Source organism: Phocoena sinus, chromosome 10 (genome assembly GCF_008692025.1).
Source record: "Phocoena sinus isolate mPhoSin1 chromosome 10, mPhoSin1.pri, whole genome shotgun sequence".
Lineage (NCBI taxonomy): Eukaryota > Metazoa > Chordata > Mammalia > Artiodactyla > Phocoenidae > Phocoena > Phocoena sinus.
Genome location: NC_045772.1, coordinates 38,272,035 through 38,299,657, shown reverse-complemented (window position 1 = coordinate 38,299,657; position 27,623 = coordinate 38,272,035). Strand labels below are relative to the sequence as shown.

Here is a 27,623-nt window from a genome sequence, read left to right as displayed (position 1 = left end):
AAATTATGTCTGTGTTCGCTACATAGGACCTAGAACAGGAGTTGGGATATAGTAGGCACTCAAGAATTGAGTGAATAATTGGGTGAATTTACAAAAAGGCGTTATAAGGTGCTATGGAAGCATAAAACAGAGGGAACTAAACTAGGCTCAGGGAACAAGAAAAGAGTTTTTGAGGAATCTGAAACCCAAATGCTAAAAAGACAAGTAGGAATTTGCCAAGTAACGGGAGGAAGAGGAAGAGAAGAGTTCTCCCCACAAAGAGAACAACATTGCCAAGATCCTGACTTTATTTAACAAATATTTATTAAACACCTGCAATGTGCCAGGCTGTGTTCTAGGTATTTGGGACATAAGTAGTAAAGGGGAAAGGCTATACATAAATAATTTTTGGCATATGATCAGTTAATAAAATTAAGAACATATTAAGATATATTTAAAATATTGGAAAATGGGAAGCCACTAAAAAGTTTAATGCAAGGAATGACATGATCAGATTAATATCTCAGAAAATCAAAACCAAACATAAGCCTTACCCCCAGTTCCTGGCTGTTTTGATACTTAACCAAGAAGAGCTTCCTTTCAGGTTCCACAGTCATTTCTAATATAAGCCCTTAGAATCAGATAAAGTGAAAATGGTGCTAATTATTTTCCTGTATGTGAATACAAAACAAAAAAAGTCTTATAAATAGAAGTTTTCAGTTTTTCAAAACTTTAATATAATTTAATGTCATTTTATTTTTAAAAAATCTGCTTTTAGCATTCTTTTCTCATATTTTTCAGGAATCTTTTTCAAATTTACTTATTTTTTCAGTGTCATGTTCTCTCCTTATAGTTTCTATTTTTAAAGTGCATTTAAAAATCATTATAAATATGCTTATAGTCTCTTTCTGATTTCTTCTATATCGAGTTCTTTTAGTTTTTCAGACATATCTTCCTCTTCTCTCTGAATTTCGCTAACCCCCTGGTTTGTTGTCAGCACTGACTCACTCGAATGTTCTACCTCCTTCTCATTCATTTCTAATGTTTATTTGCGAGCTCACCTTTGGCAGGGATTGTTTGTTCTATGAGAAACCAATAATGTAGCTGAATGCTTCTTAAGAGTGCTTTCATTTTACTTCCTCTAGTCTGTCCTAGGCTAGGACTCGTTTTATGTAAGTTCCTTGAGAAAAAGTTTCCTGAACCAGCTCAGTGGTATATATTCAGACTCCAAGCTAAGCAATGCAGTTTAGGGTATGGGTATAATGAAGATCTAACACGTCACCCTCAGTTCCTGCTTTGCCCCCAGCCATGGGGCTTATTTCTCAGTCTGGGACCACTTGGCATCCCCTTCATCTCCCTCCGTCCACTTGTACCAAGATGTCAGCATGATACCACTGCCATTCCAGCCTTCACTTCCCCTTTCATTCCTGGCACCTGGAGACAATGCTTTCTCACTTGCATTCTAAGCTGTAGAGAGTTTAATTGTTAGATTTTATGTGGCACATCTTGATCTTTGTAATGGGAGAGGTTCTGTGTTAGCTCAGTCTGCCATATTACAGATTCACTCAAATTAGTCTCTGAATTGGATTTTAATTTGAAATATGAGCAACAACATAAAGACAGTCTGCCTAACCAAACAGTCGCTCAGATGTGCAAATAAATACCAAAAATTAACCAGGCTGCAAAAATGCTTTCCAAGTCTGTCTTCCCAACTGGGAACACAATTTCTTACTCAATTAGGTTAGTGTGAATTTTAGCTCACATAGGATAAGTTAACTTTGCAAAACTGTAATAGTATAGGAACCTTGAAGAGTATAGAAACCCATCCAAGCAGAGAGGGGAGGTGAGCCAGGCTCACACCCAGCACAGGCTCACTCATCTGTGGCAGAGCATGGGCAGAAGAGACACTGGGTGCCATAAAAATGGGAAAGAAGAGGGCTTCCCTGGTGGCGCAGTGGCTGAGAGTCCGCCTGCCGATGCAGGTGACACGGGTTCGTGCCCCGGTCTGGGAAGATCCCACATGCCGCGGAGCAACTAGGCCCGTGAGCCATGGCCGCTGAGCCTGCGCGTCTGGAGCCTGTGCTCCGCAATGGGAGAAGCCACAACAGTGAGAGGCCCGCGTACTGCAAAAAAAAAAAAAAAAAAATGGGGAAGAAGAATTCAGCTAAAGTGTTTAACTGATTGATGAAAGTCCAAATGTGAGCTAGCATGACAATATAAAACCTCTGGGAGTGGCAAATACAGGCAATTTTTACAAACTTTTACTGGGAGCTCGTGAGAAAGAATGGGTCAGAGTTAAGAGTAAAGGTAAAAACCTGTTACAACTGGGAGACAGATAAAAGAAAAAACCTGTATGCCAAGGTGGAGGGAGAGGGAAGCAGGAAACAGTGTTAATTTCAGGATCCAATACCAATACTATTAGAGGCCCCCTACCACTGAGGAAGGGGCAGGGAGCTCTCCCACCAAGACCCTCCAAGGATGAAGCCAGAGTTTAGTCTGGGAGACCAGGAAGAGGCAGCATCATTGAGAAAGCCCCATCCTTGAGACTCAGGCACAGGGTCTTCCTGAGACCAAGGCTGGGCCAGGACAACAGAGAAGCTCCTTTGTCCACCACCACCAGGCTAGTAAGTACCAAGAAAGGAGCGACAGTAGTCTACCCCTGTGGGAATGTAAGCGCAAAGAGCAAGAATCAGCTGGGACACGGGTGTACAAGGAAGACTGCAAGCTGAGGGTCAAGCAACTCAGATGGTTCAACTGAATGCAAATGTAAAGGCCATTCTCTCTTTTCTATTTCTTTAATGCTCTAAAAGCAGAGGTTGGCAGGCGTTTTCTATAAAGAATCTGAGAGTAAATAGCTGAAGCTTTATAGACCAAATGGTCTCTGTCTCTGAAATTCCTCATCTCTGCCACTGTAGCCTGAAAGTAGCCTGAAAGCAGCTATAGATAACATGTAAATTAATGAGCATGGCTATGTTCCAATAAAACTTTACTTATAAACATGGAAATTTGAATTTAATACAATTTCCATTGTATTAAAATATTTCATTGTCACAAAATATTTCTCTTTTTGAGTTTTCCAACCATTTAAAATAATGAAAAAAACATTCTTAGCTCTCAGGCTGGATTTGGTTTGGGGGTTATAACTTGTGAGCCCTGGTTTAAAGCACAATTAGTAGCAATGAATTATGCATTTATAGCATAGATTTAACAATAGCACAAAAGACAAGAGGCAGCAGTTGGAAATATATTATTTTAAGGAAGGCTGTGATAAGTTAAAGATACACACTGTCGACCCTAGCCAACACCCCCCCCCACAATACAAACATTAAAAGAAAGACTTATAGCAAAATAAGCAAAGGCCTACATCAATATTAGATCAGTATTGTTTGAATGTAAGACAAATGATTAGATACAGCTCCTTTACATTTGGAAAATGCGTAATTTACAAATAGAAAATTTCATCTCGAAAAATATCCAGGAGAAACTAAGAAAAAAATAATTAAATGTATTTAAATAATTCAATGTATATGAAAATAATGGAGAACAATCCAAGAGAAGAGGCTCTGAAAACTTGTTAGTACATGTAAGACAAAGATTTCAAAACTCACACAGGGAAAAAATGAAACTAAGGAGGAAATTAGGTATACCTCAGTGTGTATCTGTGTACAACTTATCTTGCCTATAGCTAATGTGTTCAACTACTTAGGATAGACGATTGCGGAGGCTAAGATCATGTGATGATTGCTATACTGTCTTAGCTTAAATTGCTATAACAAAGTACCATAACCTAAGTGGCTTCAAAAACAGACCTTTATTTCTCACAGTTCTAGAGAGTGGGAAGTTCAAGATCAATCTGCCAGCAGATTCAGTTTCTGGTGAAAGTCGCTTCCCAGCTTGCAGCCATCTGCCTTCTGGGTGTATATTCACAGGGTGAAGAGACAGCTCTAGTCTCTTCTTATAAGGACACTAATCTCATCATGAACCCACCCTCATGACCTCATCTAACCCTAATTACTGCCTAAAGCCTCCACCTCCAAATCACATTGGGGGTTAGGATTTCAACATATGAATGGGGAAGGGAGAGACAAAAACATTCAGTCCATAGTATACACAATCTTAATACTTTGCTATTCAAAGTTATCATTTGGAAGCCAAACTGTCAACACTCGCAAAATGTGTGTCATAAGAAGAAATGAGTGTCTACATGATCCAGAATACCTTATTTACCCAGAGGCATGTATCTGTCAAACTCAACTAACTAAAACAGGTCTGAGAAGCTGGAGTGATTCAGAATTTCCCTTTGAGCCATCCACATAAATATCTCATCATTCCGTTAGTAATATGCATTGTTGTCCTGCCTTACTTGTTTTATCTTCCACTATTCTTTTACAAAAGCTCCATTTTCTAGAGAACATATACTATACCAGAGAAGGAAAGAAAATGAATCCTATGTTTTCAGGTTAAAAATGGTTAAAAATTAACCATTAATTAATTTTCAGTTATCTGTAAGGTTTTGAGGCAGGAGATAGATGGGCTCCAGGCCAGACTTTCATTACCAGCCCCCTGTTTACACTTTCTGAGGCAAGAGAAAAACGGGCTCCGGACTACATATTTATGACCGGACTCCTCTCTATATTTCGAGATCTGCACTTCGATATAAGAAACAGCAACAGGAATAGGGTAGATAACTGGACATTGGACACTTTTATGGCAGGGACAGAGAGGGACTAAATGCTGTTAAAAGATCAGGAGGTCATACATTTCCCATCCTTAGGGCAAGGGAAACATTGCACATGCACAGAAAGGCCCCTTGGGGGTCAAAAAGGAGGGGGCGCCACCCCATAATTTGTGATGCTAAGGCTGTCCCATAGGCCTCTGGGCTGTGATCCATCTTGGAAAAAAGATGTGCACGCATGGTGGGGAGGGTCCTAGGTCAGGGCAGGTGTGGAAAAAGAAACCAGATAATTGGCCAAAGATAAACAAAGACCCAGAAGAACTGACCTATATAGATGACTTAAGGCCTCTTTCCTGCACGCCTCCTCATTAGGGAGGACGTCCACACCTTTCTCTCCGGGTGTGCATCTCTGCCTTGCTTCTATCTTAACTAAACCAACCGTTTCTCTGTGTGCTCTCCCACTTCTTGTTGTGCTATGTCTCCAATAATAAACTTTGTATGTTTTTACAGTTTTTGCCTCGTGAGAAATGTATTTTTTACTAGGAGGCAAGAACCAGGGGGGTCTGGTGGCTAGGATTCCTGGTTTTCATCCAGGCTACCCGGGTTCAATTCCTGGGCAGGGAATTAAGATCTCGCCTCCGCCACCACTCACTGCTGCGTCTCTGAGATCAGTTTACTTAGATGAATCATCTCTCCCACATCTAATGCCAGGCAAATACAGCATGGCTTGGGCCACTGAAACACATGTTAAAACTTCAAGGCATATATTTTAAAGATCATGGGTTAGCAGAGTGTGTTTATGCCCTTCAGGCCATTTAGAGCCAATCTTGAAGGAAGAAAAGAAGTCACAATTTTCTCTTCATGCCTGAAACTCAGGTTGTGCTGCATTTGTCTCACTTAACAGCAAAGACTGTACAGAAAGGGACTTGGGGCCCTATTATCATTTTTTCAACTCCCTCTGTGAGCCTGTCAAAATTCCAAGTATATGAAGAAGTTTTATCTGCGCGTGACAGATCACTGAAAGATAATCTAAATGTCACAGTCATAATCTCTTGGTTCACTGGCGCAGCATGGAAAGAAGGAACAGAATCTTGCTAGACTTTCTTATAATTCCATATTTGGGTATTTTGATCTTTTGTACCAAGAAAGTAATAAACATGATTAATAATAAGCACAACCATTTATTAAACACCTGCCATTTTTGAATAATTGTGCTAGACTTTTAAAATACATCACTTAAATTAGTCTTTACCAGCATTAGTATATACCCCTTTTATAAGCATTGAATAAAATTCTTTCCTTTTTGTCTGAACAACATACTGTCCTGGTGGTGCCTCCTACCAGTCTGTCTGCTCTTTGAAGCCTTTGCAAGCACCTCCGTGTTTGCCATCCCTTACAAGTCCAAGTCCCTCAAGTCTTGTTACAGACCCTGTTACAGACCTATGTACTTGCTCTCCACAGTGTAGCATAGTGATTAAGCTCAAGGTCACAATATAAACCAGACTGAGTTCCAATCCCTTTATTTAGCCTCTTTCTGCCTCAATTCCCACATCTTCAAAATACTAATAGCATGTGGCTCAGAGGTTTGTTTTCAGGACTAATTGAAATGAAATATGAAAAACCCTAAGCACAACACCTGGCACGTAGTAAATGCTCAACATGTGTGAGCTGTTACTATAATACTCAAACTATGTTATCATAAATTATGTTTCATGTCTGTCTTCCCTGCACGCTCTACCCCTAGCCTTTGACTCGGTACCTGCCACATGGTAGATTCTCATTCTCTTTTCCTTGCAAGGCTAAGGAAGAACCTTAGCCTTGCAAGCCTATGTAACCACAGCCTGTAGCCTATGTATCACCACATAAAGTGGGTGTCATTATTCCTATATTAAGAATGAAAGAAACAGGGGCTTCCCTGGTGGCGCAGTGGTTGAGAGTCCGCCTGCCGATGCAGGGGACACGGGTTCGTGCCCCGGTGTGGGAGGATCCCACATGCCGCGGAGCGGCTGGGCCCGTGAGCCATGGCCACTGAGCCTGCGCGTCCGGAGCCTGTTGCTCCGCAACGGGAGAGGCCACAACAGTGAGAGGCCCGCGTACCGCAAAAAAAAAAAAAAAAAAAAAAGAATGAAAGAAACAGAATGTGGAGAGAGTAAGCAGTATTCTAAGCTTCATACATAGTAAGTGGCAGAACTGCAATTCAAATCCATATCTGTCTAAATCCAAAGCTTGTGCACTTTTCATTTACTGCACTGGGAAAAACACATGCTCTGGGGAGAAGGGGTGGGGGAATAATCAATCAGTGTTGAGCACTTACTATGGACTTGGAAGCGTTCTAAGCACTTGCATATGTTTTCTTAATTTTTACAGTAATCCTAAGAGATAGAAAGTATTATTATTTTCAATTTTATAGATGAAAAGTAAAGGACAGAGAGAAGATATTAACAGGCCAAGGTTACAGAGCTAAGGAAGAGGCAGGCATAGATAGAATTTGAACCCGGACGTCTGGATCCAGTGCTCACATCCCTAACTGGCATGTGTATGCCTCTCTCAGCATGATGTGATGCTTCAAAATTAAACAGCACTAAACAAGAGTCAAAAAGTCACTCTTGGTTATATTTTCCCCAGTCAACTGTTTTGTACACTTTTTTTTTTTTTTGGCGGTACTCGGGCCTCTCACTGTTGTGGCCTCTCCCGTTGCGGAGCACAGGTTCCGGACGCGCAGGCTCAGCGGCCATGGCTCACGGGCCCAGCCGCTCCACGGCATGTGGGATCTCCCCGGACCCGGGCACGAACCCGTGTCCCCTGCATCGGCAGGCGGACTTCTCAACCACTGCGCCACCAGGGAAGCCCTGCTTAGTACACTTTTGATATCTGTATAAATAAAATAAAATTAAAACCCTGAACATCTACATAAACTCTAGTCCCTGTCCTTAACAATTACCGAATCATAGAGTCCATCTGTAACAACTTTTCCAATTTGTCATTCAAGTTTTGTCTGTACTTTTCCAGTAATCTGGTAATGGAATGTTCACAAATTCCCGGAAGGCACCCATTCTAATTCTGAACAGAATAAATGTGGGGATTTTTTTTTCTTTCTTTTTAAAATAAATTTATTTATTTATTTATTTTTGGCTGTGCTGGGTCTTGGTAGCTGCATGTGGGCTTTTCTCCAGTTGAAGCATTGCGGTGCGCAGGCTTCTTATTGCCGTGGCTTCTCTTGTTGCGGAGCACGGGCTCTAGGCACGTGGGCTTCAGTAGCTGTGGCTCGCGGGCTCTAGAGCGCAGGCTCAGTAGCTGTGGTGCACGGGCTTAGTTGCTCCGCGCCATGTGGGATCTTCCCGAACCAGGGCTCGAACCCGTGTGCCCTGCTTTGGCAGGCAGGTTCTTAACCACTGCGCCACGCGGGAAGCCCCAGGGACTTTTTCTTGAATAAAAAAAATCTGGGCTTCCCTGGTGGCGCAGTGGTTGTGAGTCTGCCTGCCGATGCAGGGTACATGGTTTCGTGCCCCAGTCCGGGAGGATCCCACATGCCGCGGAGCGGCTGGGCCCGTGAACCATGCCGCTGAGCCTGCGCGTCCGGAGCCTGCGCTCCGCAACGGGAGAGGCCACAACAGTGAGAGGCCCACGTACCGCAAAAAAAAAAAAAACAAAAACAAAAAAACTGTCATCTTGTATCCTTAGCTAACTCACCTAGTTTTACCCCCTGACTGCTATGCAGTATTTGAAGAAAAAAACACTAATTTATTCAGCACACATTTGAGCACATGTCTTTCAGGCACTGTGACAGGCAATGGGTACACAAAGATGAATATAAATAACTTATGTTGTTACGGTGACGGCAGTGTAAAAGAAAAAAATTCTATATTGTGTGGTAAGTGCTCTAGTACAATTATGAAAATTAGTGTTATAGAAGCATCAAGAAAGAAAGGATTTAGGGAAAGAGTGAGCTGGCAAATTAGGTATTTATACAGGAAATATTTGCTTTGACCCCCAGGCATCTCCAAATGCTTCCTGCTTCTACAGCATACCAAAATAAACACGGTCTCTGCCTCTTAGTATAGCTTGAAGTCAACAAACAGTATCTGTCCTTACCTCCTGGCAGTAGGGTGGGAGTACAGTTGACTCCCCATATCCGGGGGTTCCGCATCCACAGATTCAACTAATTGCAGATGGATGCTTGCTTGAATCTGCGGATGCAGAAACAATGGCTGACTGTACCACAGTTTTTTATGTAAGGGACTGAGCTTCCTCTGATTTTGTTATCAGCAGGGGGTCCTGGAATCAATATCCGGCGGATATCGAAGGATGTCTTCCTTGACTTTGAGGACTCAGGGAAGGAATAATTATCATTGTTGAGTGGTGCTCATGTGTCAGGCCTGTTCTAAGTATTTTGCACGTATTAACTCGTTTAAGGTTCGTTGACCTTATGAAGTCACTGCTATTTTTATCATTTCCCATTTCACAGACAAGAAAACTGAGATTCAAAACAGCCTAGTAACACTGGAAGTTACAGAGTTAGTAAATAGGAAAGCTAGGATTCAAACTCAGGCAGGCTGGCTCTGGGGTGCATGTTTTTTTTGTTTTTTGTTTTATTTATTTATTTTTGGCTGTGTTGGGTCTTCGTTGCTGCACGGCGGGCTTTCTCTAGTTGCAGTGAACGGGGGCTGCTCTTCATTGCAGTGTGCGGGCTTCTCATTGCGGTGGCTTCTCTTGTTGTGGAACATGGGCTCTAGGCGCATGGGCTTCAGTGGTTGTGGCACACGGTCTCAGTAGTTGTGGCCCACGGGCTTAGTTGCTCTGCAGCATGTGGGATCTTCCCGGACCAGGGCTCGAACCCGTGTTCCCTGCATTGGCAGGCGGATTCTTAACCACTGCGCCACCAGGGAAGTCCTGGGGTGCATGTTTTAAGTGCCATACTAAACCATCCCTGTCTCGACCCAGAACTGAATCATTACGGCTTGACTGAGGTACAGGGCCTGCCTGAGGTTTTAGTGGTGGTTGAGTGGAGTCCAGTGGGGCAGTATTCACTGGGCAGTAGAACCAAGAGCAATGAATAGACAGCGCTGGCTCCCTTTTCCTGGTGAATGAATGAATGAAGAATACATTTTCATTAAATTTTATCTCTTTTACTGTACCCTGTCCAAGCTAGTTATAATTTCATTTATTTATTTATTTTAAAGATTTTGGCAAACAACTTTTATTGAAAGACATTACATTCTTGTTACACTTTTAAAAATATCTAAATTTGTGAGCTTACCTGGCTATTAAACATTATATATTTTTTTGACTTTGAATTGTTGCTATTGTTTCACGGGTTTTTCTCTATTCAGTACAGGAAATTGATTTGGTACCAGTGAATGATAGATATGATCTTTAAACTTTCTTTATAGATTTGTTATATATATATATTTTTTTAATTGAAGTATAGTTAATTTACAATGTTGTGTTAGTCTCTGGTGTACAGCAAAGTGATTCAGTTATATCATATTCTTTTCCATATTCTTTTCTATTATAGTTTATTACAATATATTGAATATAGCTCCCTATGCTATACAGTAGGTCCTTGTTGTTTATTCTATATATAGTAGTTTGTGTCTGCTAATCCCAAACTCCAAGCTAGTTATAATTTTAGAATACTGATTTGGTTGGCCAAATTAGTTGCTATTCTTCTTAGCTCTATGACACTTAAAAAAATCTTCTATGGCACTCATCCAAAATATTGGTAACAATGTTGAATAGGACAGAGAACCAAATTGCCTTGGAATAGTGTTTCAACCACTAGAAATCCAACAGTGCAATCATCCACTTCACATACCTCACACTTTCCACAGTGCTTCTATGGAAGTTGTGCTGTCATGAGTATATGGTATTGCAATGGCACACACCTGAAATTTGAAAAACCCTATTCTTGGTGATCCCATGTAGGCTCTGTGGGATCACCACTTTCTTTTTTAAGTGCCAGTGTCACATTCTTCTATTAATATGCCTTAGATTTTTCTGCCAGGAAGCAACAACAAGTAGATTGGTCTGTAGTTACCCCAAACATCTTTAACATCTTTTTGGAAGCCAGGATATTTGTTCATCAGCAATTAGTGCTCTTTGACAACTTTCCTCAAAAATCACTTTCAGCATTCTCTCAGCCATATTTCCAAATTCAATACCATTAAATAGACCCGGCTATGATTTGATGGAGATTTTTCCCCATCTAACTTGGGGGTTTAAATCTTATTGCCATTCTATGATTCCCATTATTCTAACCTTTTTCCTTTTTTGGTGAAAGATGATTCTTTGATAGAAAAAAAAAAAAAAACAGAGTTCATACTGAAATATCATTAACTATCACCACAGTAGGCAAGTAAACAAAAATAGCATAACCAGTTGGACTTGGAATAGCTACTGTGTTTCTAGAGGAAATTACCACCAGTTTAAACTAGAAGCCCTTGTTTTCTGTCCAAGTCAGATACTATCTGAGTATAATTTCAATATAAGTTTCAATTCAACCCAACTTTTTTCAAGTAGTCTTTCGGTATATTTACTTTTACTTTTAATAGACAAGTCTTCAAATTCAGCTAGCACATCACTTAGTAAAAGTCAGTCATGGAGAAAAAAAAAAAACCTCTTTATCACTTAGAACAGAAGTAAAGCATTGATTTAATCTACATGACTTTTAAGGTTGTGTTTACATTTGCCAACCCAGAGTGATTTCAAATTAAATCAATTCTAACTTGTTTATCAGGACATAGCTCTATTATTCATCCATTTGTGGTTAAAAGGAAAAAAAAAAGTAAGGCAGTATAGCTTATGTGTGTGTGTGTTGGTGGGGGGGCAGATTCTGCTAAGCCCTCCTCCTTTTTTGTCTTTTTTTTCTTCTTACCCTTTTCAGTTGTACTCTGGCATTAACTTGCCTGGTTCAATTAACAAGTTAAGATGGCAGGTGGATGCAAGCAATGGAAGTAGGGCTACAAGTATAAGTATCAACACCAGCACCTCACATCCTTTCTTGGCCCTGGAGAGCATTCCACTTTCAGGTCCGCTACACACACACAAAGCAAAGTGACAAAGTAAGGTAGCCACCACTTTTACATTATTATAGGTTGGAAGGCTTTTTTTTTAGCATTACGAATGACTCCATGATAGCTAGTCCAACTAAGTCAATTTCATTCATTCATTTATTCAATTAATCAATCAATCAATATTAAGAGTGTGTTGAGCTCTGTGTAAACAAACCCAGCAGAGTCTCTGACCTGATGAAGACTGTATCTTAATAGATGTCAGAACTAAGTAAAGAACTCTCTCCAAGAGGTATTGGCTTTGCACCTATAATAACATCCTTAAAACCCAATACACATATCTTCCCATTTGATACTCCTCTCTAAATGTTCTCTTTTCCCTATTAAATAGCTAAGCCCTAGCTGTGATCCTGAAAAAGCACCCCAAAAGCAAAAGCATTACTTTCATAAATGACCAGAGAACAGCAAATACATCTCAGAGCTTGGATGGCTGACACACCAAACTAGAAGGTATTCACCAGATTTCTGTTTCTTTTCCTGGAAGTTCAATCATTAATTTTTCAATTTCAATTTTAAAACTGTATAAAACTCTCATTAAATGGAAAATACCTTTTTCAATAACTAAGACTTTTTAGAAATTTGGTTCCTTCTCTTTGTAACTTTTCATTATCAAACGAAAAGAAAAGGTGAATATGACACGATTCTGACTCCTGGAAAATATTTTGTAACTGTAGTGCAAAAAGAAACTCAAATATTGATTTGCAAAAAAAAATTCGATATGTTTTTAAATGTTTAGTGACGCTTATGGAAAAAATGAGAAAGAAAGCAAATACTTAATGTTTGTAGACTAAAACATTTCTGGCTGCTGATGTAAAAAGACTTTAGGACAAGAGCCATAAAATATAGTCAGCCCCTCTCTCCTCCCCATCACAACCATCAGGGCATACAACTTTAAAACAACATAAAGACTAGCTTGATTTTTACTTTCCTTCTTCCTTAATTTCTCCTCATGCTAAAAAATAAATAAATAAATAACGAAGAGAGAGAGAGGAGGAAGGCCCTTTTGGACTATGAACAAAAGCAATTTTCAGGCAAATACAGATTTTATAAAAATTGGTGAAAACAGCTGATTAGAAAAGCTATAGGCTGCCCAAGGCTTGAATTGGGAAATACATAAAGTAATAAGCTCCGCTTGCCTTGAAAAGGGAAAAGGGAAGAGAGAAAACTTTTAATGTATCACAAATTCTATGAAAAGTGTGGCACTCATGGGATTTCCATTTGCATTCAACTTTTGCACTCATGTTTTTTTTCATAAGTTTGAAATCCACAAAATAAAAGCTCTTGGTTTTCTATTAGAATTTTCAAAGGACAAAAGTTTTAATTTTTTTAAAGGGAAAACATATCAAAATTTGTTTAATCAATATTTTAGATTACAACTTATTTTAGAATTCAAGAAATCAAGATTTACATTTACACTTTTGCAATGTATCCAAGTTGAATTTAACTCACAGAAAAGTTCAGTGGCTGTGACACCAGCACTTTATTTTATATAGGTGCCTAAATGCAGATTGTAAACTATTGATCATGTTAAAGCAAAGTCTCAAATATTTAAAATTACAAAATTTCTTTTTTTTTTTTTTTTTTTTTTTTTTGCGGTAGGCGGGCCTCTCACTGTTGGGGCCTCTCCCGTTGCGGAGCACAGTCTCCGGACGCACAGGCTCAGCGGCCATGGCTCACGGGCCCAGCCGCTCCGCTGCATGTGGGATCTTCCCAGACCGGGGCACCAACCCGTATCCCCTGCATCGTCAGGCGGACTCCCAACCACTGCGCCACCAGGGAAGCCCAACAATTTCTTTTGTTTTTAATAAATTTATTTTAAATTTAATTATTTTTATTTTTGGCTGTGTTGGGTCTTCATCGCTGTGTGCGGGCTTTCTCTGGTTGCGGCGAGTGGGGGCTACTCTTCGTTGCGGTGCACAGGCTTCTCATTGCAGTGGCTTCTCTTATTGTGGAGCACAGGCTCTAGGCACGTGGGCTTCAGTAGCTGTTGCACGAGAGCTCAGTAGTTGTGGCACACAGGCTCTAGAGTGCAGGCTCAGTACTTGTGGCGCACAGGCTTAATTGCTCCGTGGCATGTGGGATCTTCCCGGACCAGGGCTCGAACCCGTGTCCCCTGCATTGGCAGGCGGATTCTTAACCACTGCACCACCAGGGAAGCCCCTAAAATTACACAATTTCAATTACTCATACAAATTATTTTAATTATCCATTTTTCTCCAAGAATTGATTTTGTCAGTCTTCTTTATAAGTCATGTAAAGACTTCCTTATAAGTCATGTTTTTTTAAAAAGCCATTCTGCTTAAAATCAGGGCAAAAAGATAAGCAGAAGTAACATTTTGGAGAATTCCATTGTATTATCTTTTCTGACCTTGAGATGGTAAGTGAAGGAGAGATGGAGCTACTGGACTGAAGGAAAGTGCCTAAACCCATGCATTTTTTTTTTAACTTCTTTATTGGAGTATAATTGCTTTACAAAGGTGTATTAGTTTCTGCTGTATAACAAAGTGAATCAGTTATACATATACATACGTCCCCATAACTCTTCCCTCTTGCATCTCCCTGCCTCCCACCCTCCTTATCCCACCCCTCTCGGTGGTCACAAAGCACCAGGCTGATCACCCTCTGTGGTGCGGCTGCTTCCCACTAGCTATCTATTTTACGTTTGGTAGTATATATATAAGTCCATGCCACTCTCTCAATTTGTCCCAGCTTACACTACCCTCTCCCAGTATCCTCAAGTCCATTCTCTGGTAAGTCTGTGTCTTTATTCCCATCTTGCCCCTAGGTTCTTGAAGACCACTTTTTTTCTTTTCCTTTTAGATTCCATATATATGTGTTAGCATATGGTATTTGTTTTTCCCTTTCTGACTTACTTCACTCTGTATGACAGACTCTAGGTCCATCTACCTCACTACAAATAACTCAATTTTGTTTCTTCTTATGGCTGATTATGCATTTTTTAATATAGGGCTCTCTCTTTTAAGAGATTTTTTTTCTGTAGGAAAATTTTTATCAGTTTATTTCATCAATTTAATGATGTAATTAAACAGTTAATTATATTTTAATAATGTATAGGGGAAATTATTAATATGTATTGACTTCATGCACATTAATGATGCCAGTAACCCACCGTCTGTAAATTACAGACCTCGCAGTGAGCTGCTGGTGAATTTATTCAGATACATTCACTGTCTCACCCACCCTTGCCTCTTGAGCTACTTATTCCATGAACCTAATCACAACTGGGAAGGACAGGTACAGTCTGGCTGTGAACAAGAACAAAGAATAGAACTTAGTCTGATTGCACTTCCTCTCCACAACTGATCCAGGCATTTAAAGTAAGACCCCCCAAAGTGAAATGTTTTTAGTAGTAGTAGTATATAAAATTCCTCAGGTATGCAATTTTCTTGGAGTTTGTTTGCTTGTTCGTTTTCTCTCCTAACGTAGTCGTTTTACTTGGGATGTTTAAAGACTATGATTTAGGAATGGGACAATATAAGATCTCATTACATTAAAACAGAAATACTTGGGAAATCCATAATTTCTAATAGCTTGCCATCTGTCTGGTTTTTAGAGGCAATGGATTTATCCTGCTTAGGGCAGATGATGATCCTGGGGAGAAATCATGGATTATGCAATGGATTTCTGACCTTTTTAACTACTGTTATTAACTTACTAGCTTGCAAAACAACATTTCCCAACATAAAATCAATTATTTTTTTATCTTTCAACTCCTACCCCAAGTAAGGTTGCTATGGGCACCACATAACATCCGCTCTGGCGCCAACAGATTACGTTAAAGTCACCCACAATCTCTCCAAATTAAAAACCTCACTAAGTTTGCCCTGGCTTTTTCACTGTACTCGCAGCAGGATGCTCTTTTGCCTTGCCCCACAGTCCAGTTTAATCCGCTAGAAAGAATATTTTTAGAGGCACATCGGACTAAATCATTTTCGTCTGAGCACACCATTTCCAAATGGCCGCCCATGGTCCTAAATCCGGCCTCTGCGGACCAGGACGAGGTGTCCTCCGCTGCAGAGTCGTGAGACTCAGCGCATTCATAACTGGACGTCGGAAGCCAGAAAGGAAACTCGAACACGCAAAGGACAGGTATAACCCCGCACGGATGCACCGGAGAGGTCGAGATCGCAGCGGAGGTTTCCATCCATAGGCTTGGGGAGGGCCTGGGAAGGAAGCAAACATTGCTTCCCCAGTTAAGTCAAAGAGCAGAACGTACAGGGTCGGAGGTCAGAAGTTGAATTTCAACCCAGCCTGTGCTGCGTCCCAGCGCCTTCCGCAGCCCGGGCACCGCGGTGTCACAGGGCTGGGAGAGGACGAGGCTGGCTGGGGCAGGACAAACTGTGAGTTGCCACTGCCGGAGAGCCGCCGGCGGCGGGGCAGACGCGACCCCTGGCGCCTTCAGAGCGCGAAGCCCAGGAGAGCAGGGCACGGCTGCCGCGACGCTGCGCCCCCGGCCCCGGCACGGCTGCACGCTCTCCGCGTTGCCCTTTCGGCCGAGGGCAGCTCCCCGCCGCTGCAGTCCAGCCGCCTTGCGCCCCGGCACAGGTCACACGGGGTACGCCTTGTCCGCCCCCGGGCGGCTGCCCGGGCACCCGCAGCCTGACCGACCCTCGCCCCCCGGCGCGGGGACAAACTTCCTTCCTCCCAGGCCCCCGGCAGCGTAGGCTGGCAAGCGGCTCACTCGCCAGGCTTCCCCGGTCTCCTGCTGCAGGCGCCCTCGCCCGGCTCGGCAAGCTTCCTCCCTGCCCCTCTCCAGCCCCGAGCCCCAGGCGGGCGCCGAGCGATCCCCGCGCCTCCGCTCCAACAAAGCCGGCGGCCCGGAGGCGATCCGGCGAGGGGCTGGGAGTGGCGGCGGGGACGCCACAGCCCGGCGAAGGCACCCTTGTGCCGGGCGAGTGAGGCGTGAAGGGGGCAGCGGGGACGTGGCGGGCAGAGAAAAGGGGAAGAAAGTATCCTGCTCTCAGCGCGAAAGCCTTCTTCGCTCCTCCTCGTTGCCCTGCTCCCCCTGCCCGAGCGCGTCTGGCAGTCCCGGTGGGAGCTGGCGGGGGCAGAGGGGGAGGCAGAGGGGACGCAGTGGCCTGACGGGTGAGCTGCTCCCTTACCTCTGTCCAGAGTGAGCGGCTGGACCACTGTCAATGTCGCCATGTCTGCCGTGGGAGCCGAAGTGACGCTCAGCTTCAGCATCAGCAACCGCTTGTAGTGAGAAAAAGAGGAGGAGATTGGGGGCGGGGTGGAGAGGGAAGACTGAAAGGAGGGGGGAAGGAGGGAAGGTGGTGGTTGTGGAGGAGAGAAGGCTTGGGTGGGTTGGCAGCCAGATGGAGACGCAACTGTTCCGCGAAGGGCAGACCTTCAGATGCGGCGTGAAGCTGAGCAGGTACCGGAGAGCGAAAGCATCGCCGGCTCTGGCAAGGAAGGCTCTGCCCTAGAACTTTGCTCCTCCACCCCAAGGATCGCTGGATGCGTGTAGCTAGTGTGTTGCTTTCTTTCAACTTTCCACTCAAACAAAATGGTCAGAGTGTACGTGCGTCTGGGGGAAGGGAGAAGAATGAAAGGGAGGGGATAGATGGGAGGGAGGCAGAGAGACATGATTTTTTTCGGATTAAGAGAATTTGTCAACCCCTTAATCCCATCCCCTAGAAAGAAAATGCTTCTAGTTCAGAAATGTTGGGGTTTCACTGTAGTTGCTGCTAATTTCTGTTAAAGTTTATTTTGGAATGTTGACTTATAACAGTACACAAGACAGAGTTCCATCACTAGGCCCCCGTTAAGGACCTGAGTATATTGCCTAGAAAATAACTTATCTCACAAGCAAACTTCTTAATAATGGTTTTAAATTAAAAATCACAATGAGAAAACAATTAAAAACACAAAGAGAAGTTTCTGTTACTAAGTTTGAAAAACATGTCCTTAGCACTCCTCCAGGTTGACCCTCAGAGCTGCCACTTATTGATTAATTAACATATGTGACAGGAATTGAACTAAGCCAGGGCCTGACTTGGGGATTCAATACAATCCCTGCCTTCCAGTAGCCTGCAATCTAACGGGAGATGTTTTTAAAAGGGTGACTTTAGAATCAGTTGATCAAGATTCAGTTACTAGAACCTTCAACTATTAGCTGTGACCCCTTCACCCCAACAGACTGCTTTCACTATCTTGCCACTGTAGGGACTCTCATTTTCTTGATCAAGAAATTAAGAGGCATATAGAAATCTTGTGTAAGCAGAAGGGTGATGACTATGGGTTCAGGATTGGAAATGACAAAGCTGCCTCCCTCACCTTCCCTATGACAGAGCAGAATTGTTTTGGCTAGCAATATACTCCTGAAGACAGACACAGTTTTACAGCAAAATATTTGCATATAATCTACGTCATTGTCTTCTGATTACAATACGGATGGTTTCTGAAAACTTTCCCATCTCATGGTTTAAATTTGAAAAAAAACTAACAAACAATATTTCACCAGTGATTTGGGAAAGTCATAAATGATTGGCCAAACACTTAACAGACCTTAAAGACAAACGGAAAATAATAGTTCAGCATGCCTATATTTTCATTTAGTGTTTAGACAGAACACTGATCTGGAAATTCAGGTCTTAGTTATGTGCTTTTCAGAAATCAGATCTCTCACTGATCCCCAGTTTCTTCATCTGTCAAACAAGGGCATTGGTAATCTTCAATCTCACTGAGGTTCTGTAAAATGAGGGAACTAATTCTTCCCTGCAATCTCACTGAGTTTTTGTGAGGGTCTGATGAGATCATGCACATGTATGTGCTTTGAAAACAGTAAAGTATATACAAATATATTCATACAACAAACATACATCCCACCTGAACTGTATGGCAACACTCTGCTAGGCGCTAGCCATGCAAAGATTAATGAGATGTGGCACTTTTTCTAGACAGTACTCAGTACAGGTTGGAAGACAAATAATGAGCTGGCTGTGAGAATATGAGCAAGCTCTGAGCAAAAATGAGAGCAGTAAGTGCTCTAAGCACCGTAGAAAGGAAGTGCTGTGGGAGACAGGAAGAAGCAACAATTCTGGTGGATTATCATTATTCACCTCCCCTAAATCAAACAACAGACAGAAGTTGAACTGTGGACAATAACAACAGAGTATGTTCCAAGGCCCTGCACAAAATACCAAACCTCATTCAATAACTGAGGACGAAAAGAACATACAAATCCCTTGGCCACTAATGTAGTTCTTAACAACATCCTGTATTGTGAATATGTACTTTAGTGGCTTGATTCATAAATCTAAAAGCCATGATTTCAATACAAATCCCAGATTGTGAAGTCCATGAAGGTAGGCTTTTTGTCTTTTTGTTTCCTGATGTAGCCTCAGCACCAAACATTTAATAGAATGTTTCTGGACTTATGCTTTGAGCTCCCTAATTGAAAATTTACTCTACCATTCTCCCTCTCTGTTGACTCTATAGGGTTTTTGTATGGATTGAAAAAGACAGGACGAGAAAGCACAAATCACCATATATTCGTTAGTTATTATTTCTAATAGTGGCAAGTTCAATGCCTTTAGCGTATGTCTGCACAGGTTTAAAAATGAATAATAAACAATTCATTATCTGTTAGATTTTGTTTTTTATGAAGGATGAATAACTACTGTCTCTGATAACACTTGTGAATTTCTAATTGAGACATGCAGAAACATAAGAAAATATCCTTAATCTACTGTATTGCTTTGGTAGATATGACCATGCTTAAGTCTCTTGAGAAACTGCCTGGACCACCCCTGTATCAAACACAGTGTTTCATCAAGGTCAATATACTTGATCCATTCACATGTGTGTTGCCTTGCTAATTGTGTATTAATCAGGGAATTGTTAAAAACACCTGTGATTATACTTTTAGCTATTTGGTTACACAATCAGTGCAATTTTTCATTAAATGATATATATTAATTTACCTCTGTGGCAACTTTATTTTCAATGAAATTCATTAATTCAGAAATACTTATCGAACACTTTATATATATGCCAGGCTTGGAGCTAGGTTGGTTTCTCTTTATCTTTTCAGCCCAGAGGATTAGGTATTATTATCCCATTTTATAGATAAGTAAACTGAGACTCACAGAGTTTAAGCAACTTGCTTAAAAATAGTAGCACCTGGGGCTTCCCTGGTGGCGCAGTGGTTAAGAATCTGCCTGCCAGTGCAGGGGACACGGGTTCGAGCGCTGGTCCAGGAAGATTAATGTTTGCTCTGATTCTGCCATAGGCAATAGCACATGCCGGGGAGCAACTAAGCCCGTGCACTACAACTACTGAGCCTGCGCTCTACAGCCTGCGAGCCACAACTACTGAAGCCCGCTCACCTAGAGCCCGTGCTCCGCAGCAAGAGAAGCCACCATAATGAGAAGCCCACGCACCGCAATGAAGAGTAGCCCCCGCTCGCCACAACTAGAGAAAGCCTGCGTTTAGCAGCAAAGACTCAATGCAGCCAAAAAATAAATAAAATAATTTTTTTTAAAAAAGTAAATGCTTTTTAAAAAAAATAGTAGCACCTGTATTCAAGAGCCGCTGTGCTTTCCACTGAGAAACACACTTCACATTGCATTATTCAAGATTTAGTGATTTCAGTCTTTTATTTCAGAGTTCCATATATGAGTGTGTGTGTGTGTGTGTGTGTGTGTGTGTGTGTGTGTGTATCCTTTCTCTTTTTTGTTATGCTTGAGATATACTCAAAGAGAGAAATGCATGGAGGAAATTTAGGTCAAAGGAGGAAAGAACTATGACACTGGTTCCATTTTATATAAATACAGGTTAATATTAAAATGACTACCTATTTTGAATATAAGGTCTCTTCTTGTTAAAAAATTCATTCAAAGTTACGTTAAGGTCTGTTTCACTTAATTGAATCTTTGTGAATTAAATGACAAAATCGAGAGAAGGTTTGAATAAAGCATTAGCATACCAAGAAAATGTGTTTAGTTAGATTATAAATGGAGTATAATAAGCACAGTTTCATATGAGGAAAATAACACCACAAACTGGAATTCTTTCAGCCTTGGGTGTTAGAAATTATTTTTGACTGAGTCACGATATCACGTTATCTTCTCTAATTCTCACAGCTTTGTCAAAATAGCACTAGACTAAGATGAAGTGCCAACCTATACTTTGGAATATAAAGGTTTGGGGTTTTTTGAATAATCATAGAGAACCTTACTATATTATTCTCTCCTTAGAGCTTTTTTAAACTGAGTGGCAAGTATGTTCACGGTAAAATATCTGAATCTTAGACTTGTTTTAATAACTACTTATCTGTCTGTTCAGTCAATAAATACTGTACTTACTATATCCCAGACTCTGTTCTAGGCACTGGGATATTGCAGTGAATAAGAAAAGGCCCTGTTCTCACTTGGCTTATATTCTATACGGGAGAGAAAGACAATAAACAAACTAAGAAACAAACAAGAAAGAGGTCAATTAGTGACTATGTGCTGTGCAGAGAATGAATAATTTGAGGACTGAACGGAGTCTAGAATAATGTCAGGATTACAAAAGACAGAGATAAGGGAAAAGGGCATTCTGAGAAGCGGGAGAGAAAAGCCAGGGATAGAAGAGCAGACATGGTGCGTTTGGGCAAAATAGGCAGTTCAATTTGGAGCATAAGAAAAACAAGCCTAAACAAGGACCATTGAGAGTCAGGTTGTGAAAGATAATGTACTTAACAGAAATGTAATGAACCTTCCATGAATAGCTTTGTGCCCATCATACAATGAAATGTACAGACTATCCAGGCTAAGAAAAAAAGTTGAGTTGTAGCATCTACATTAAAAACTACTAACATCAGAATGAAATAAAGAGTAACTAATTCAGTGTTGGATGTTAGAAAATTGATGATGAAATAAAATATAAAATGTCAATTTTAATTATTTTTCATTTCTTTCAAAAAAATTTTTAAAATTTATTTTAATTTACTTATTTTTGGCTGTGTTGGGTCTTCATTGCTGTGCACGGGTTTTCTCTGGTTGCACTGAGCAGGGGCTACTCTTTGTTGCAGTGTGCGGACTTCTCAATGTGGTGGCTTCTCTTGTTGCGGAGCACGGGCTCTAGGCACACGGGCTTCAGTAGTTGAGCACGCGGGCTCGCAGGCTCTAGAGCACAGGCTCAGTCATTGTGGCGCATGGGCTTAGTTGCTCCACGGCATGTGGGATCTTCCCAGACCAGGGCTCGAACTTGTGTCCCCTACATTGGCAGGCAGATTCTTAACCACTGTGCCACCAGGGAAGTCCTCAAAAGAAATTTTTAAAAATTTTGAAAGAATTCTGAAATCTGAATAATCCTCATTTGTAGGGTCTTATTTACATTATTTTACATTACCAGTTATCATGAAAATAATAAATATAGTAATGTTTGCTCTGATTCTGCCATAGGCAATAGCACATGTAATAAGTGCAAAGTCTTTCTGGTAATTGTATATTTTATTTATGCCTATTTAATTCATAGAATATAAAATGATGTTTTTGTTTCATTTTGAAATGAACATTTTTCTGTTTTCACAGAAGTTATGATTGATCTTTTATGATGAAATTTAAATTCAAAGCTTACAGTTTTCCTTTTTTCTTTATGCATCCCAACCTCACAGTTACACCATTGGGAAAGCCTAATAGATGCAAGAGAGGCAAGATAAAGTGATTTTTTAAAGTGATACTGGACTCATTTCTTTCTCTCATCTACTCAGGAGATACTTCTGAACTTTCAGAACCCACAAACTTTAATGTTTTTTTAAAAATATTTTTATTACCATCACATCTTAAAATGTTTTTAATATACTCAATTTTGAGTCTACAATTATGCTTTTATCCAACAAATCTTTATGATGCACCTGCTACTGTATATGCCAGACACTGCTCTATGTTCAGTGGTAAACATGGAGGGAGTGACTTTCCTTATGGAGCTTAGATTTTATGAAGGGAAACAGATAAAACACAAATAAACAATAAATCAGATAATCTTAGGTAGTAGTAAGAACCACAAACAGTGATATGCTGAAGGCTGTTCACACTTGAGACCCAGTTATGTGCATCTTGCCCCAACGTCACTTTTAGTGACATCACATTGGTATCTTTAGACTGGCCATGGTGGGAGTGTTTATACCATGGATATTGGCAAATATTACATATGGAAGCTTTGTGTTTTCCTCAGGAAAGCTAGTTGTTAAACATTTGCCATCATACCATGAAGTCTACAAGGAAAATAAAATAGAAAGTTGTGATGAAACATGCAGCAGGGAGCAGGCAACATTAGAATGATCAGAAAATAAGTCACATTGTGTTTGATACAAAAATTTTTAAAAATAACATATCTACCCTGTATTTGATGGAGTACTGACTAGGATGCTGGGCCTGGGATGAAGTTAGAAGAAATAGGAGACATTCATGTTATTTCTGAGGAATTACAAAATATTTGGAAAGGAAAGAGAAGCGTCAATGGAAAGGCATAGTATGAATTACACAATGATGTATCAATAAGAATAAGTGATAGTATAAATTTGTATATGTTAAAGGCATACATAATAAAAAAAAGTCTGGGTTCTTTGAATGCTTCCTGGAGGCAGTTTACCTTCACTTTTATTTTTTATTTTATTATTTTATTTTTTTTTTGCGTTATGCGGGCCTCTCACTGTTGTGGCCTCTCCCGTTGTGGAGCACAGGCTCCAGATGCACAGGCTCAGAGGCCATGGCTCACGGGCCCAGCCGCTCTGCGGCATGTGGGATCTTCCCGGACCCGGGCACGAACCCGTGTCCCCTGCATCGGCAGGCGGACTCTCAACCACTGTTCCACCAGGGAAGCCCTTTTATTTATTTTTTTAAAATAAATTTTTAATTTTATTTATTTTTGGCTCTGTTGGGTCTTCGTTGCTGGGTGTGGGCTTTCTCTAGTTGCGGCGAGCAGGGGCTACTCTTCGTTGTGGTGCGAGGGCTTCTCATTGCAGTGGCATCTCTTGTTGCAGAGCACGGGCTCTAGGTGCATGGGCTTCCGTAGTTGTAGCATGCAGTCTCAGTAGTTGTGGCACGTGGGCTTAGTTGCTCCATGGTGTGTGGGATCTTCCCGGACCGGGGCTCAAACCCGTGTCCCCTGCATTGCCAGGCAGATTTTTAACCACTGCATCACCAGGGAAGTCCCTACATTCACTTTTAGAGGAGACTTGGAGATATTTTCTTTCCTGTATGCGGATAATAAAATGTCACACCTTTGAGGAGAAAGCTACTCTGCAATTTTGAATCAAAAGATTGCTAACCAGGGCTTCCCTGGTAGCGCAGTGGTTGAGAGTCCGCCTGCCGATGCAGGGGACATGGGTTCGTGCCCCGGTCCGGGAAGATCCCACATGCCACGGAGCGGCTGGGCCCGTGAGCCGTGGCCGCTGAGCCTGCGCGTCCGGAGCCTGTGCTCCGCAACGGGAGAGGCCACAACAGTGAGAGGCCCGCGTACTGCAAAAAAAAAAAAAAAAAAAAAAAAAAGATTGCTAATCAAGTGGACCAGATCTTCTATGGGATTTCATGAAAACTAAAGAAAAGGAGGGACAAGATTATCATAATTGGGTGCCTATGTTACTAGAGAATCTTATCATGGTGATGAGAGAACTCTATTGCCTTGATCCTTAAAAAAGGACACTAAGGATGTTCAAGGCTTGTTTTATTCAAACTTTAGCTTTATTTAAAATATGGTTTAAATGGGTTTCTCTTGAAAAGCACCTCAGTTCCTGACTTTCATTTTTTTCTTAATCCTGCCCAACTTCTCTCGAATTCTGGAACAATGGAATTAATTAGGAATATTAGGAAGAAACAGATGAAAAGGCCATCTTCAAATTCTTCCCAGATTGTGACATGATACAGTAATTGAGGCAGTAACAGAATTTACTGTAGGTGTGCTGAGGGCCATACTGTCAGTAATTAGCAAGTTTGAGAGCAAAATGCAACATTAGCATGGACAGCACATTCAGGAGAGAGTTATAAACCCTTATTTTTATCCTTCAAATCTCTAAATTAAAGCAAAAATCACTACAATTTTAATCAGTTTGCATTTAAATGTGATCTTTCTTAGGCTCAGCCTGAAGTATAAAGTGTAATATCTTTTTCCTATAACTTCTCAGTGGGGTCAGATTATGTTTTTCTTAAACTAAGTGCCTCATTCTCTGCTTCTCTGCCTTCCCTGCTTTTCTGGTCCTCGATGAATTCTTATCCCCTTGCTCATGTAGGTGGATCTTCCTGATGCTTATAATCTTATTGTGCCATTCCCCAAGTCCGCAGCTATGCAAGACACCATCCTGAAATACAGGATCTCTGAGAAACTTCCTCTTTCAGTGATTTCTTAATTTTACTTCTTGCTCAAAGCATTTACTTGAATAATAAATACAATTATGACTTTATTTTGGCTTCTTGAGGACTCAACTAGAATAAAAATTTTTAAAAAATAAGGCAAATGAAAAATGCTTTAACTCTAAATATCATCAGGTTCCTGTCACCTCGAATTTTGCATAGATCAGTAGTGGCAAATCAAGCCGAACAAATATTTTTGTCTAGACCCCAAATCAAAGCAATTGCAAATAAATGGAGAAAGTAAGCAAATCTTTGCCATTTTTAACCTAGGACAAGCAAGTAAACTATTAAGTCTTTTATGTAGTTAATATATTTTCTTTTTAATGAGGAATTTTTTTTTGAAATGTTAAGTGTAAGACAAGGCACATGGAAAACAATTCTTGATAGGTATTACAAAATCTTACCACAAGTAACCAATGTTAACAGGGATTTTCGTGTCTTCTTTAAGAAATTATATGTACATACACGTATATACGTGTCTACACACATTCATGTGTGTTCACATACCTTTTTAAAAACTCAAATAGCCTATACACCATATTTTACACCTTGATTATTTTATCTAGTGATATTTTCATATCAATACATTATATATGTAAGATCTCTTAACTACTTCAAAAAATTCCACTGAAATCTTCTCTTATAGATGAACTTTCGGGCTGTTTCTAGGTTTTTGCTATCTCAAACAGTAAGAAGGAAAATCTTTCTTGTTTATATCATCTTTATGAGCGTAAATTCCACTCGGTTATAACTGTGTACTTCTGTATAACCCAGGACTAATGTGGCCCTTTTCAATGATAATGCTCTCAGATTATCATACCTGCAGCCATTTTATTCCTGCTTCATTGTAGGCATTCTATCCCATGAGAATTGATACCTCTTTTCTATAGAACTGTCATATTTAATTGAACCTAAAATGCCAAAGTGCTTGAAAAAAACTATTTGCCAGAGACGGAGGACCATTTTTGTCTTCAAAATATGTGGTATGAAGCACCATCCAGCAATCCAGTAAATCAATGATGATCACCCCAATTTTCAACTGAGAAACTAACAGTGTCTAAAGCAAGTTAAAAATTAAGAGCCTAGGGCTTCCCTGGTGGCGCAGTGGTTGGGAGTCCGCCTGCCGATGCAGGGGACACGGGTTCGCGCCCTGGTCCGGTAAGATCCCACATGCTGCGGAGCGGCTGGGCCCGTGAGCCATGGCCGCTGAGCCTGCGCGTCCGGAGCCTGTGCTCCGCAACGGGAGAGGCCACAACAGTGAGAGGCCCGCGTACAGCCAAAAAAAAAAAAAAAAAAAAAAAAATTAAGAGCCTAAAAACATCCACTTTTGGATATTTGTTTTATTGAAGGTTTTATTACCACCAAATGAGATAGGAACACAGTGAAACCACAAGAAGATGTTTAAGTACCTTGTTTTTTCAAATAAAGTAACACATTGATTCACTAATTAGAGAAAACTCTAAGTAAAACATTTTTTTTTAATTATTTATTTATTTATTTATTTATGGCTGTGTTGCATCTTTGTTTCTGTGCGAGGGCTTTCTCTAGTTGTGGCAAGCAGGGTCCACTCTTCATCGCGGTGCGCCGGCCTCTCACTATCGCGGCCTCTCTTGTTGCGGAGCACAGGCTCCAGACGCGCAGGCTCAGTAGTTGTGGCTCATGGGCCCAGTTGCTCCGCGGCATGTGGGATCTTCCCAGACCAGGGCTTGAACCCGTGTACCCTGCATTGGCAGGCAGATTCTCAACCACTGCGCCACCAGGGAAGCCCCTCTAAGTAAAATTTAAAGTGAGAAATACTATTGTTTCATTAAATGTTGTTACTAGTTACTATTCAAAAGAATATTTAAATGTTAATGCATGTAGTGCTCTCTACTGGTCTTATCTTTATTGCAACCACACTGTGTCAAATTTGTATTTACAAAAGGTCATGAAAATTGTCTCTATCCCAAAAGACTACTAGTGTTTTTTAAAAATTTCTATTTGGTGTCTACTTTAAGTGTGTGTGTGTGTGTGTGTGTGTGTGCGCTTGCGCGTGCATGGACACACAAATATTCATTTTTGAATTTCCATACTGAAGTCAGTTTTGAACTCTGCACATGAATTGTTGACATACATTATCACAATTCAGTAATACAGAGATATTAAAAAAGATGGATATATAGTTTTAATGCAAGGGATAATGTTTTTCAGTACAGTTAATAGGCAGTGGCAGCATCTAAGGTGCTTGCTTTTCCTGATCCCTGGAGAAGACAGGTGAAGGCCTCCTAGGAGGAGAATGGGTGGCTGTGTGTATTCAGCAATTTTTACGGGACAGTGGTCACCATCATGAGCTCTTCTCTTTTTTTCCCTCCACTACTCCTTCCTGTTCCTCTCCTCAAATATTTAAAAAATCAACTTAGTGGTGATTTTTTTAAAGCTTAAGAGCAAATTTTATTACCGGTAGTTATGAAAGCTATCTGCTTCAGAAGTATGTGTGTGTGTGTGTGTGTGTGTGTGTGTGTGTGAGAGAGAGAGAGAGAGAGAGAGAGAGAGAAAGAAAAT

The 27,623-nt window shown here is 41.0% G+C and overlaps 1 protein-coding gene across 4 annotated transcripts in view; it reads right to left on the bottom strand.

Annotated features, from left to right (window-relative positions):
• Positions 1-27,623, bottom strand: part of LIN7A (lin-7 homolog A, crumbs cell polarity complex component) — a 216,906-nt gene that overhangs the window by 114,802 nt on the left and 74,481 nt on the right. The window contains exon 1 of one of the 4 annotated variants that reach the window (XM_032645002.1): positions 16,848-17,191. The exons of 2 other annotated variants lie outside the window; for them this stretch is intronic. In XM_032645002.1, coding sequence (XP_032500893.1) covers positions 16,848-16,929 — 82 coding nt within the window. In that variant the 5' untranslated portion in view covers positions 16,930-17,191. Of the gene's footprint in view, positions 1-16,847; positions 17,192-27,623 lie in introns of those variants that run through there. One more of the 4 variants, XM_032645003.1, reaches the window with a different exon arrangement.